Source organism: Helianthus annuus, chromosome 6 (assembly GCF_002127325.2).
Source record: "Helianthus annuus cultivar XRQ/B chromosome 6, HanXRQr2.0-SUNRISE, whole genome shotgun sequence".
In the NCBI taxonomy this organism is placed as follows: domain Eukaryota; kingdom Viridiplantae; phylum Streptophyta; class Magnoliopsida; order Asterales; family Asteraceae; genus Helianthus; species Helianthus annuus.
The window spans coordinates 66,202,796-66,216,211 of NC_035438.2; the positions used below are offsets into that span (position 1 = coordinate 66,202,796).

General features: G+C 38.7%; 1 protein-coding gene across 1 annotated transcript; it reads right to left on the bottom strand.

Annotated features, from left to right (window-relative positions):
* Positions 1–7,178: 7,178 nt before the first annotated feature.
* LOC110893992 (receptor-like protein kinase 5) lies at positions 7,179–10,629 on the bottom strand. The gene is made up of 2 exons (XM_022141152.2): positions 7,884–10,629; positions 7,179–7,788 (listed from the first exon to the last, which is right to left on the bottom strand). Exons 1-2 carry the CDS (start codon positions 10,498–10,500, stop codon positions 7,409–7,411), a joined length of 2,997 nt encoding a protein of 998 aa, XP_021996844.1. The 5' UTR covers positions 10,501–10,629; the 3' UTR covers positions 7,179–7,408.
* Positions 10,630–13,416: the final 2,787 nt, after the last annotated feature.

Here is a 13,416-nt window from a genome sequence, read left to right on the forward strand (position 1 = left end):
GATGGTGCTCCTGAGCTCATTCGTGGTTCTATAGCTCGTTTTCTTTCGAATTCGAGCATTACTTATTGCATTTCATGTCCCTATGCTCCTCAACAGAATGAGGTTGCTGAGCGGAAAACTGCCATCTTTCTGAGATAGCTCGAGCTTTATTATTTTATGCTCGGTTACCAAAGAAATTATGGTATTATGCATATGCCATTGCTGCCTTTCTAATTAACCGGTTACCATCACCGGTTCTTCATCACTCATCTCCTTATGAGGTCCTATTTGGATCTCGTCCCGATTACTCTTTGCTTCTTACCTTTGGGTTTTTGTGCTATTGGTTTCTAGGTGATACACGAGCGGATAAACTTTCACCCGAGTCTACTCCATGTATCTTTGTTGGCTATGCTCCATCCTATCTTGGTTATCTCTGTTATGATCCTCATACGTCTCGTACGTATACATCTCGTCATGTTCGATTCCATGAGTCTATTTTTGACATTCCAGTGAGTTTACTACTCCCACACCTTCTTTAGATTCTATTCTTTTCTTCATTCCTCCTCCTTCGCTCCGACTTTTGTTTCTTCTTCTTCCTCTTCATCCTCCTATTATTCCTTCTCCATCATCTCATGTTATTTCCTCACCTGTTGTTTCTTCTTTTATTTCTCCTTCTTCTCCTCTTCCTATTGTTCCGACTCACCCGATGGATACACGATCTCGTGATTATACATGACAGCTACGCCAGTTTCCAGATCATGTTCTTTTTCATGTCTCCACTACTCCTACCACTGAGCCTTCCATGTTTTGACACGATCAGCAGTACTCTGTTTGGTAGGATACGATGTATGCTGAGATTGATGCTCTTCATGCCCAAGTCTGGTTCAGGCTCCCACTGACGATAACATTGTTGGTTGTAAGTGGGTTTACAGGATTAAATGTAATCCTGATGGATCGGTGAGTCACTAAAAAGCCCGACGTGTTGCCAAGGGCTGTAATCAAACTGAGGATATTGACTACACCGAGACTTTTAGTCCTGTACTCAAACCCACTACTATTCTTCTTGTTTTTTCAGTTTCCTTTTCTCGAGGATGGTCTATTCGTCAGGTTGATGTCAACAATGTGTTCTTACATGGTGATCTTTATGAGATTGTGTATATGACACAGCCCCCAGGCTTTGTTGACTCATCTAGACCACATTATGTTTGTCGTTTGCAAAAGGCTCTTTATGGCCTAAAGCTGGCTCCTAGAGCTTGGTTTTCCAAGCTATCCAATACTCTACTTGCTGGTGGTTTTACTCGGTGTCTTTCAGATGTATCTATCTTTGTTTATAGTCGGGATTTAATACTTTGTTATGTCTTGATCTACGTTGATGAAATCATTGTTATTGAGAACTCTTCTGATTTTTATTACAGGCTTGATTGGGCACTTGCATTCTCAGTCTGTGCTCAAGGATTTGGGGTAGTTGTCATATTTTCTGGGTATTCAGGCTACATTTTCTGAGGATGTTTTACATTTATCTCAGCAGCGCTACTTACTTGATTTACTACAGCGCACTGGTCTTGCTGATTGTTGACCATAATCTACTTCGGTCTCTTCTAGTAGACAACTTTCTCGACATGGTGATCCTTTGTCTGACCCTACTATGTGTCTGAGCACTGTTGGTGCATTACAGTACTTGTATTGACACGACTAGAGATTGCTTATGCGGTCAGTAAGGTGTCACAGTTTCTTCAGACACCTACTGCTCGACACTGGGTCGCTGTCAAGCAGATTTTGCGGTATCTTAAGGGTACCATTTCTTATGGGCTATGTATACATCGCTCTACTTATGTTGATTTACATGCTTATAGTAATGCTAACTGGGTTGATGTCCCAATGATCGACGTTCTACCACAGGTTATTATGTCTTTCTTAGATCCAACCTTATTAGTTGGAGTTCCAAGAAACAACATACGATTGCTAGGTCGAGTACAAAGGCTGAGTATCGAGTGCTTGCACATACAGCTGCTGAGTTAAGATGGATTACATCTATATTACATGAATTTCAAATCACGATGACTTGTCCACCGTATCTTTGGTGTGAAAATATTGGAGCTACATATCTTGCAGTCAACCCGGTGTTTCATCAGCGCACTAAACACTTGGAGATTGACTTGCATTTTATTCGTGACATGGTTTTGGGTGGTACTTTACATGTTCGGTGTGTTCCCACTACATTTCAGATTGCAGATATGTTAACCAAAGAATTGTCTGGTGTTCGTTTCGACAATCTGAGGTCCAAGCTTCACGTGGATGCTCCCGTTCAGCTTGAGGGGGGGCATATTAGAGTATACAGAGGTGGTTAGACAGTTAGAGCATCTGAGTTAGTTGAGTTAGGTAGCATGAATACTTGTATAAATCTTTTCCTATATGTAGAGGTGATTGTATTGATATTACTTACCACTTATGATATGAGATTGAGATTCTTAAGCCTGATATTCTCTTTAGAAAATATTCCAAAAATGAGCAGGAAAATCGCCCGACTCCAAGAGATATTTGGGCACGTGATGACGATGAACCTACAAGTAGAACTAAAGCATTTTTTAAGAAGTAAACATCAAGCTTGCCATCATCACAACCACCAACTAAGAAACACAAGAAACTGTCATCTTGATTCAAGTTTCTTCATTATCTTTTCAAGTTTTTTTAATATATCAAATTAGATTCATATTGTCTTTTGTTTGTATTGTAGTTAAAAAGCTAACTGAATGGTGAAGTTCAAAACTAGTGTGCATGCTGCCTAATGCTTGTTGCTTCAACATTAGCAATCAGCAACAATCATGGTTGCGCCCACCAGTCAATATGGTTATTTTTACATAGTTTCTGGTTTCTTTTCTGATATCTTGTTAGCCTCCTGATTATGTTTAACTATGCTGGAAACAATCAATAGTTATTACATATTAATATTCACTACGTGGTAGGAGGGTCAGATTGGTGACCGGGTTACCATCGATGTTTTGACAATATTTTTAAAAGATGTTTGATATTTCCTGACAATTGGATATTGTTTGAGATTTTACAAGCAGTCATTTTCATGGTACTAAATGGTTAAAAAGTGCCAAAGTGTTGTCTCCAGTAAAGTGAAACTAGGAAAGACTCCATTATGTGTGTGCATACTTGTATAGATGGAAGTACAAAGTCCATTAATCACTTTAGAAGTCCATGGTGGTGATCACTAATCAGTGGACTTCAGGAATTCCATATGGTTCTATTCAGCGAACTTCAAGGAAGTCCATGGTGGCGATGAGCGGACTTTAGAAGTCCATAGACACCTGCAGCGGACTTGGCCAGCCATGGAAGGAGTTTGGAACCTTCATTCCGTTACACCCAGATCCAGGGGCGAAGTATATAAGGGGCGGGAGGGGGCGCCCGACCCACCGAACTTTTCGCTCAGTAGTGTTATATATGTAGTTTTCGAATAAAATTTTTGGGTATATACGTTTTCGATCCCCCGGTTCTATAGAAATTTTTTGGGTATATACGTTTTCGACCCCCCGTCATTCGGGTCAAGCTTCGCCACTGCCCAGATCCATCCTCGAGTCCGCTAACCCATTCAAAGAACTACCTAGTTTCACTTTCAGAAAACATTCCCTTCTGGTTCACTTAATCCATGTCTTAACCACCTATTCTTGTCAAAAAAATTATGTACGGTTTGATTTTTTTTTAATTTTTTTTTTTTTTGCAATAATAGGTGGTTAGAGCTTAAAAAAGTGAAAACATTTTCATATGTATAATCAATATCCTCTTGTGAATTGTAACACATAAAATAAATATTATATATAAATATTTTATAGCAGAAAGCCCACCACACGTCAACACCCAACGCATTTCTTTGAATCTTTTATAGTCATCGTCTTTCTCATTTCAATTCCTAACCAGTTAGTCACCGAAGTGCATTAAAAAATTTCCTATCAATTCTTCACCCATCTCTCTATATTTAAATAGCTGTAGAAACCATTTCAAGGGTCAAACTTACATAAACGAATAAAAAAGTTGAGAAATTCTTTTTCACTATAAAATTTCAAGGGATGTTTTGTACTTTTCCGTGAAAGTTGAGGGGTAAACCGTGCACCCATAGGATACACATAGATCCACCATGCCGAAAAGGCGAAAAGCAACCCGCATGCACCGGACGGTGCGTTGCGGATGCTCTAAGTGTTTCTAAAGATTTGTAAAAATCTGATACGTGAGCTAACTGAGATTTTAATCGGCACGGTCTATTGGTCTATGATGACGTCATGGCATTGAGCTTTTAGGAGCTTCTAGCTTTAAGCTTTTAAGAAAAAACTCCTACTCAATAAAAAACCTTGTTTGGTTGAAGGAGCTTGAATCTTTTGGTAGGTTAGGAGCTTGAATCTTTTGGTTGAAAGCTTCTACTAGTAGCGTTTAGAAGTAGCTACAAGTTTTTAGGAAAAAAAATGACTATTTTAACCTCTAACGATAATGAAATTTTTAATGCACAAGCTTTTTAAATTTTAAGTTATGTCCATTTTGATCATTTTATACATTTTATTAAAAACTTCAGCTAGTCTTACAAACACCAAATGTATCTAAAAAGCTACAACTACTAGCTACCAGCTTCTAACCACAATCTCGTTATTATGATGACGTCATCCTAGAAATTGGGCTTTTTATAATCTCCTTATATTTAAGATGCGATATTTGGACTTCTTTTTATAGGTCAAATTATTTAAGATTTGGGCCATGATATTTGGACTTTTTTTAACAGGTCAAATATTTGGATTTATATCACAGTGTGATCGTGAATCGTAATCAGAAAATATGGAACCTGAAACCAAGAAGAGGAAAATCTTCCGTCCACCTCCTCGCCGGTTAGTAATCTCATCCGATTTTTTCTGTCATGTTCTTATTCTTTAATTTTTCTGTCATTGCTGGTTCTTCGTTAAAAGAAATAACTCTTCATTTTTCTCTGCAAAATGATGAATAAGTTATTACGAAGTTCAAATGCATCATTACCTGAGTATTAACATTGAAATCTGAATCCTAATTATGTGATTGCCATTTGTTTAATATTGTTAATTTGATTCGTCCAAATATTAGGTCAAAATTGCGTGATTGTATTATATTGATTTTGAATGTAGCAAGTTTATAGCAGTTATATTATATCATATCATTTTACTGGAATTTATGTGTGTATATATGTTGTTCTAGGTGATTAATTGCTCAAATTAAAGGAGTCTAAACATTCATTATTTCTTTTTGATCAATTTTTGGGGATAAAGTCATGGCTGTAAAATTCGCAAGGCGCTAGTCACGCGATGGGGTACCGACTAGCAATATCAGGATTAATAGGGATTAATCGATTGGAATTTATATGTAAATTTTCAAATATATATATATATATAGAGAGAGAGAGAGAGACACATACATAGTTTTGTTAAAGATTATGTATAATTTTACAAACTTATTTATTGAATTGGATTAATAAGTATAATTTTTCAAATACTTTAAAGATTTTGACCGAAGTTTTACCGATTTTGACTGCATTTGACTCGAACCGATTTCAGGTTCGACTAGGTGAAATTGAATCGGTAAACAATTTTTACAATGCTGGATAAAGCGTCTCCTGTGGTTCATCTTTATCTTTCGGCTGACGTTATTCAAATGAAAATTCGAACCATGCATTTTAGCCTTTAAATAGTGAATCCTTTGATAGTGAGTCTGACATTGGTTTATTTCTAGTGCAGCTCCTTCACCTACCGAAAAGAAAGATCCTGCAGTTTCAACAGCAACAGTTAAGTCAGTGGTATGCATTTTCTTTGGGTATTTTGACTTTTTGCACTATTGCGGAATGTTATGAGTGGTTATACGAATAGTGCATGCTTAATTGTAGGTTAATGTGGCTCAAACTGGAGTAGTGGTTGATTTGAGGATTCAACAAGCAAAGAATCATGCAATTGCACAGGCTCAACAGGATGGGTCGAAAGCAAATTTCAGAATATTTGATTCACAGTTTGGGAACTTTCTGGTGCCTGTTGTTCCAACCCGTGCAGAACTTGGTGGATGATCACTCAGGCATGTTATACTGATTCATACTTCCTAACTTAGCAGTTTGAAATACCAACTCGTATTCAGCTTTGAGTCAGCTACCTTATATGGCATGTGGTTAAAAATATCTATGAGGTTTAGTAGATCATACCGTTGTCACATTGTATTTAATTTTAGGTTCTTGGAATATGTTGACATTTCATGTTTGGTATATTAACACAATTATCAGTTAATTCTATATGCCTGAAATACGTCTTGTAAAATTGAAGTTTTAATGTAAGCAATTGGGAGCTCTATTCTTTAGGAAAAACGTCAACATAACATTGATGCATAGATTAATGATGATACCAAATATATGTAGGTTAACCATGCAAGAATCCCTTATGCAGCCCTTTTGATTCGTCATTGTTTATCTCCGGAAATGTTGAGAGCATCAATGTGAGGTTTTTAGCAGAAAACACTGACAATCAAGTTAGCATTTAAATATACTTACTTTTTTGTGTCTTGTATCGCTTTATTTAAACATAATTTTCTACTGTAATCATCATACATATAAAAATGGCAAGAAGTAATAATCATCATCATCATCGTCATCATGATGATGATCATTGGTGGTCTTAATAATCTAAAAGTATACTTTTAACATCCTCGTCGAGCTAAGTGATATAGCCACAAAAAGCTTGGACCGAAAAGCCAAAGGGAGAAACACAAAGACCCTTGGTAAGAACATCAACATGCTGCATGTGGTATGTGTTAGGAGTATCACGGCTGATTAGATCAATAACTTCCTGCTCACGAGACCTGAACAAACTCACAATAGCTGAGATCGCTACTGTTCTGCTGATGTTAATCGGCTGCTGAACTGCTCTACTGTTCTTGATCGAAACTGCTGCTGCTACTGATCTGATTGAACTGCTTCTGCTAAGGATTTGATCTTAGTGTACTAGTAAGACTGACCTGCTGATGATAGGCTGCAACTGTTTTGACCCATTGCAGTCTATTAACCCCAGCATAGCTAATTTTTGGGGACTCCTAATAGAGTAATAGGTAATCCCATTTTTCTTAACTTTTTAAATTTATTCCCTTATTACCCCTCATAGAGCTTTCTTAGTTTTTGTGCAACATATTTTAATACAATTGAGAGAGAATAAAGCATAGGGGGTTGGACAACATTTTATTACCATATCGGTGGTGGATCTATGATAATACACTAGAACAGCGAACTTTATTTATATATATCTTCTATACTATGAAAAACTACAAAAAAGTTTGGCTCATGTGGTGTGCGTTACAGACAGCTCATGTAGACCTCTCAGCTGCAACGCTACAACGTATAATCGCACTTGTTGCCATATACAGTCTATAAAGTACTATATTTTTAGACATCTTCGAGCTTGAGAAGGGGAATATGATCAGCCACATCACCAACATTCTTCCCCGTCCTGGCTGCCATGCTGCAACCTAGCAGCATCTGGCATACTTCCTTCATGGAGGGTCTATTGGCTGGCAGGTGACTGGTACACCATAGCCCGAGTTTAAACACACTAGCCATCTCATTCAAATACACAGGATTCTTAAATTCATTGTCTAAAACATCTACTATTGGTGCACCGCCTAAAGCATGTTTCCAAGCCCATTCGGCTAGTGATGAATGCTCGCTGCCATTGCTGGCCTCTTTCCCCGTTGTCAATTCTAACAAGATCACTCCAAAGCTATAAACGTCGATCTTCTCATTTACTTTGGTCGTGTGAGCATATTCTGTAAAAATAATTTATATATTACCGGAAGTAAGTTAAGTAACATATACAAAAAAAATCGTATACTATGTTTTTTTCTGAAATTGTGAAACATACCCGGAGCCATGTATCCGAATGAACCGGCTACGGTTGACATCGTGTTGAGTTCACTTTCCTTGGCTAAGATCCTGGCTAACCCGAAATCAGCTATCTTGGCATTGAATTCGTTATCTAAGAGCACGTTGCTTGATTTCACATCCCTGTGAACTACCGGGGGCACACAATCGTGGTGCATATAACACAAACCTCGAGCCGCCCCCAATGCTATCCGCAACCTTGTAGGCCAATCAAGCACCATATGACGCACGGAACCATTGAGCCCACGGCTGGATGGAGCCTGCTTTTGGTGCAACCAACGGTCCAAACTTCGGTTTTCCAAGTACTCATACACAAGGAGCTTTGAGTTGTCACATGAAATGCAACCCATCAGTTTAACTATGTTTGAGTGGCGAATCATGCTTAGAATCTCGACTTCTGCTAAGAACTCTTTCTCAAGCCTTTGATCTAAGTCCTTTTTGCTTGATATCTTCTTTACCGCGACGAAATCCCCTGATCTGTTTACAGGAACCCGGTACACCGTCCCGGAACCACCGCGCCCGATCACGTTGTTTTCCGTCAAACGAGGCAAGATTGTGGATTCTGTGAAGTTTAATTTCTGGAAAGCAGTGAAGTTCCATTTTGTATCCAAACCATACTTTTTTCTCTGGTAATAAACGATGACATATCTGGTTATTAGTACCGACATGATCAACAATATCACCGCTATACTTGCAATCATCGCCACAAACTTGACTGAATTCTTGCTAGATCCAGTTTTAGATCGGGAGCTGCACGATCTAATCCCTAATGACGGGTTATCTGAACAAAGGCCGGGATTGTTCAAGAAGCTTTTATCAAAGGCTCCGTTATTGAGCTGACTTGGAATGATTCCGTTTAGATTATTGTCCGAAAGATTAAGAAAAACGAGCTGTCTGCCAAGTTGACTTGGTATTTGACCGGAAAGTTTGTTTCTCGACAAATCCATTACCGTGAGAGTTTCTAACGACCCGAGACCCACCGGAATCTGACCGGTGAGTTGGTTTCGACCGAGGTTTAGAGTGTTGAGTGACCTCCAAGAGACTATAGTTGCCGGTATTTCTCCGGTGAACCGGTTCCCATCCAGCAACAAAGTTTCTAAATTTGGAAGTGCTGTTATATCTTGCGGTAACGCACCATCGAGTAGATTATTACTTGCTTTGAAAACCCTAAGACTTGTCCAAGACGATATGCTGGTAGGAATTTGACCGGAAAATCTGTTATTACTGATTTCAAGTGTTGATACATTTGGCGCCAATTCTTGGGGAAGCTCACCGGAAAATGAATTATCGCTCATCATCACTGTTTCTAACATCGAAACCTTCCACAACCCATCAGGGATTGTTCCTGAAAATCTGTTCCCGTAAACCTGAAAATTCTTCAAGGTGTTACAGTTTTCAAGGGATTTTGGTATCTCGCCTGAAAGACTGTTATCGAAAACACTCAAACCTATAAGCTTTCCATTGTAACACAAATTTTCCGGTAAGTTTCCGGTCAACTGGTTTATGCTGACCTCGAATATATCCAGGTTAGAGTACCTTCCAAAATCCGGTGGCAATGGACCAGATAAATTATTGGTGAAAATTCTTATATTTCGCAAGCTACGCAAGCGACCGATACCCACTGGAATTTCACCGGATAGCTGATTCATCATGAGGCTCATGTTCGTTAAACTCATCAGCTTCCCAAACCCATCGGGGATTTTACCAGTCAACTTATTTTCTGAGAGATCAATCATCGTCATGTTCACTGCTTCGATTGAATCTGGAATCTCGCCTGCTAGATTAGTCTTAGAAAGATAAACTTCTGTTAAATTCTTTAACATGAACAGATCACTTGGTATTGATCCATTGATCTGATTCATAGACAAATCCAGCAGCTCGAGCGCGATCATGCTGGATAAATTTGCGGGTAATTCACCGATCAAGTTCGCTTCCGCCATGTAAAACTTTCTAAGCTTTTTCAACCGAGTAAAAGCCAGGGGGAGTCTTGATGGCTTAAAGCCATTATAGGCCAAGTTTAATTCTTCAAGATCGTTTAAATAACCGATTTCCTCCGGAAAACTACCGTTGAAAAGATTCATGTGTAGTTGAAGTGACAAAAGCTTTGATAATCTTGAAATGCTGACCGGAATATCACCAGTGAAGTTATTGTTATACAGGTCGAGGTACCGGAGCTCTTGGGATAACCGTGATATGTCATCCGGGATCCGTCCCACGAAGAAGTTTAGTGAGAGATTAAGGTATTGCAGATTTTTGCAGTTGTAGAGAGCCGTCGGAAAGTCTCCTGTGAAATAGTTGTAATTCAGATCAAGATATGTTAAGTTTTTGAGGTCACAAATGAACGGAGGAACCGTTCCGTGGATGTTTTTATCTTGTAAGTCGATTCCGGTGATGGTGGCGGTGGTACATGTGATCTCCGGCCAGCCGCAGGGGTCAGAGGACTGGTTCCAGTGGCTGAGGGAGGGTGGATTGGACCAGAAGTGTTTAAGGTTGAGAAGGGTGGTTTGGTCATTTTGGGTGGTGGTGGGTTGTGGAATTACATGAAAGGGCAGGAGGAAGAGGAGGAGGAGAAGAGAGGGTAGGGGTAGTATTGACATATTGGTTTTATGGTACACGGTGGTCCGGTGAAAGGTGGTTGATTATGGGGGTGGCATGTAGGATAATGTGAATTCTTAACTTCCAAGTGTGGAAGGAAAAGATAGGTCTTGACTTGTTCAAATTTGGCGGGTTTTAGTCTTATATAATAAGAGCTAGTTGCATGAATGTTCCATGAACCTGTTGTTTTATTGATAAGGACCTTGAACCTTTTTCTTCTTTTATATCTTCTGCTCTTTCTATTAGTCAAAGGTATTTTTATTTTTTAATTGTTTTGATCTTTGCCAATTTTCTTACAATCAATTAAATATTTTAGACAACTAAAATAAGGTTTAAATAGTAGCTGGTATTATTGTCCATAAATAATACTATGGGTAGTGGAATGGGTGGCGATGAAGAGGGGATATTAAGCGTCATGTGACAGTAACGTCAGCAAGGAGGTATGGTGAAAAAAAACATGGAGTGTGAAAGTGACGTTTAAAAAAATAAGGGTAAATTACACTTTTCGTCGTTTGTATCAGGTTGCAATGGATAGTCTTTAACTTTAATAATTACAGTCACAATCCTTTATTTGTAAAACACATTACACCCTACGTCCTTTAGCACTAACCAGGTTAAAACGCACCCAAACTCCACCTCACAACCAAAATCTCCCCCCCCCCCCCCTCGCGGCCAGTGGAAAATACCCCGCCCTCACCATCACGCCACTTTTCTACGCCCACTCCGTGTGGTCTAAAGGACATTGTCGTGGTAAGGCATCTTCTCTCGATCCAAGAGGTGAAGGTTTTAAATTCTAACAAATTAGGGTGGAGGGCACACAGCCCAAATACCCAAAATTATCTTTAATCAAAACAACCAATCGGGGGCGGAACCATAGTGTAACGAGCCGTAGCACGGGCTACGGCTCAACCCCGTATTCGTATTGTTTTTTTTTTTTCGGTTTTATACAAAGGATACTCCAAAAAAATACGAGGATACTCTTAGCCAAAAATAGGATACTTGATATTACTAAAATCAAATTTTTTTATAAGCCCAAACATTTTACAACCCGAAAACTTATAGAATAACTAAGCCTGAATGGTAAAATAAACCCAAATTAACAATAATAGAATTAAGAGGAGACCCTAAATATAATTGCTAAATTTAGCACAAGACCAAAAACAATATTATAATTGAATAAATGGACTTGCTCATCTTATAGTGGAAACCGGAACACATAGTTCTTGTCCTTTGGTTTATTTGGAGGTGAAGCTGGCTTTGATTTTACCAGTTGCAACCGCAACCATTGAAGATGTTTTTCTAAATTGAATAGGCCTGGAATATTTGAACAATGTTATGGTTTGTGAGGCCGAAAATTTTTTTTTGATAAAGTAAAAGACGATGTGATGGGACGATGTCAAGCAATGAAAAAAAGACGAGGATAAATCTATTAGATATTTGCTTTACTTTATTTATTATCGTTTTTTTATTATTGTATGATTACACGGTAAAAAAAAATTCAAGATACCCCTAAATTAATGGGCTAGCTCCCTCACTGCCACCAATTGTATTAAGCCACATTATCTTTTACCCAAATTACTAGAGGTGGTGTTCCAAACTACACGAGCCTCTTCTCACAAATTTCAATGGTTGAATCTAGAGGTGTACAAATCGGTTTTTTTTGAAAACTAGTTACGGTTATTAATCGGACCGGTTTTTTTCGTTCAAAACAAAAACCGGTTTTTTTAATAACTGGTTCGGTTACTAACCGGTTTTTCAAGTCCAAAACAGTAACCGGTGTAACCGGTTGGGACCGGTTTTTAACCGGTTTTTTCAAAAAAACCGGTTTCGGTTATTAACCGGTTTTTCGGATCAATAATAGTAACCGGTCACCAACCGGCGGTTCGGTTATAAAACCGGACCAATTATAAAAAAACCGGTTTCGATTTTTTTTTCCGGTTTCGGTTCTAAAACCGGTTTTTTTTTGTACACCTCTAGTTGAATCCATAAAAAACGAACAATCGGTATCTGTAACCTCTACCCTCAACCCTTACGTACTCACCCCACTCAGGTACCCCCTTGCAGGTAACTTTTCAGGTGAAATATGCAAACAATGAGTTGTTTTAACGAAATAGGAGATGCTGATTTACACAACTTTTCAGATGAAATATGCAAACTATAGATTCCGAAGGGGCAGAATCTAAAATATAGCAACTTGAGTATGACTGTATGGTCCAATCACTAGGAAATTGGAAATTTCCAAAGTCATCGTCAAAAAGGTCGTCATCATCACGTTATGCACAACGGCCGTAATGGTTGGTTTATTTTTTTTTATTATTAGTTTTTTAAATTTAAAGGTTTTCTTGATGTTAAAATAAGTGAAAATTATAGTTTATGTAAATATAAACAATTGATTCCATCCCCCACCCTAGCTCAGTTGGTTAGTTGGGCTGGTGTTTTCCTTGGAGACGCCGGTTCGACTCCCGGCTGTAGCAAAAGGTGCGGGACGTCCCAATGATGGATCGTTTCCTATCGAGGCATGGTTTGATCCGGAGGGCAACCCGGTCTTACCCAGCTATTACCCCAGTGAGGTTCTCGTGTGAGGGCAGTATGGTTTCCGGGCGAAGGTCAGTTTGCGCGACGGCGGCCCGATAGAACATCGTGTGCGTAGGCATCAAATCTTCAAAAAAAAAAAAATAATAATAATTGATTCCATTATTTAGCTTGATAAAGGGATTAGTTGGAATAGATTGTGTAGACATCAAATCTTGTGAAATATAGTGGTGGTAATTTATAAGACTAGTAAAATCGCATCCCATTCCACATGGGGAATTGTTGAATTGGGTTCACACATATATCCAAACAATCCAGACTCACGTCAGTTACCATACTCATGCCCGAGCCCTTAATGCCCTTAGGGGAGGGGGTTGTGATCACTC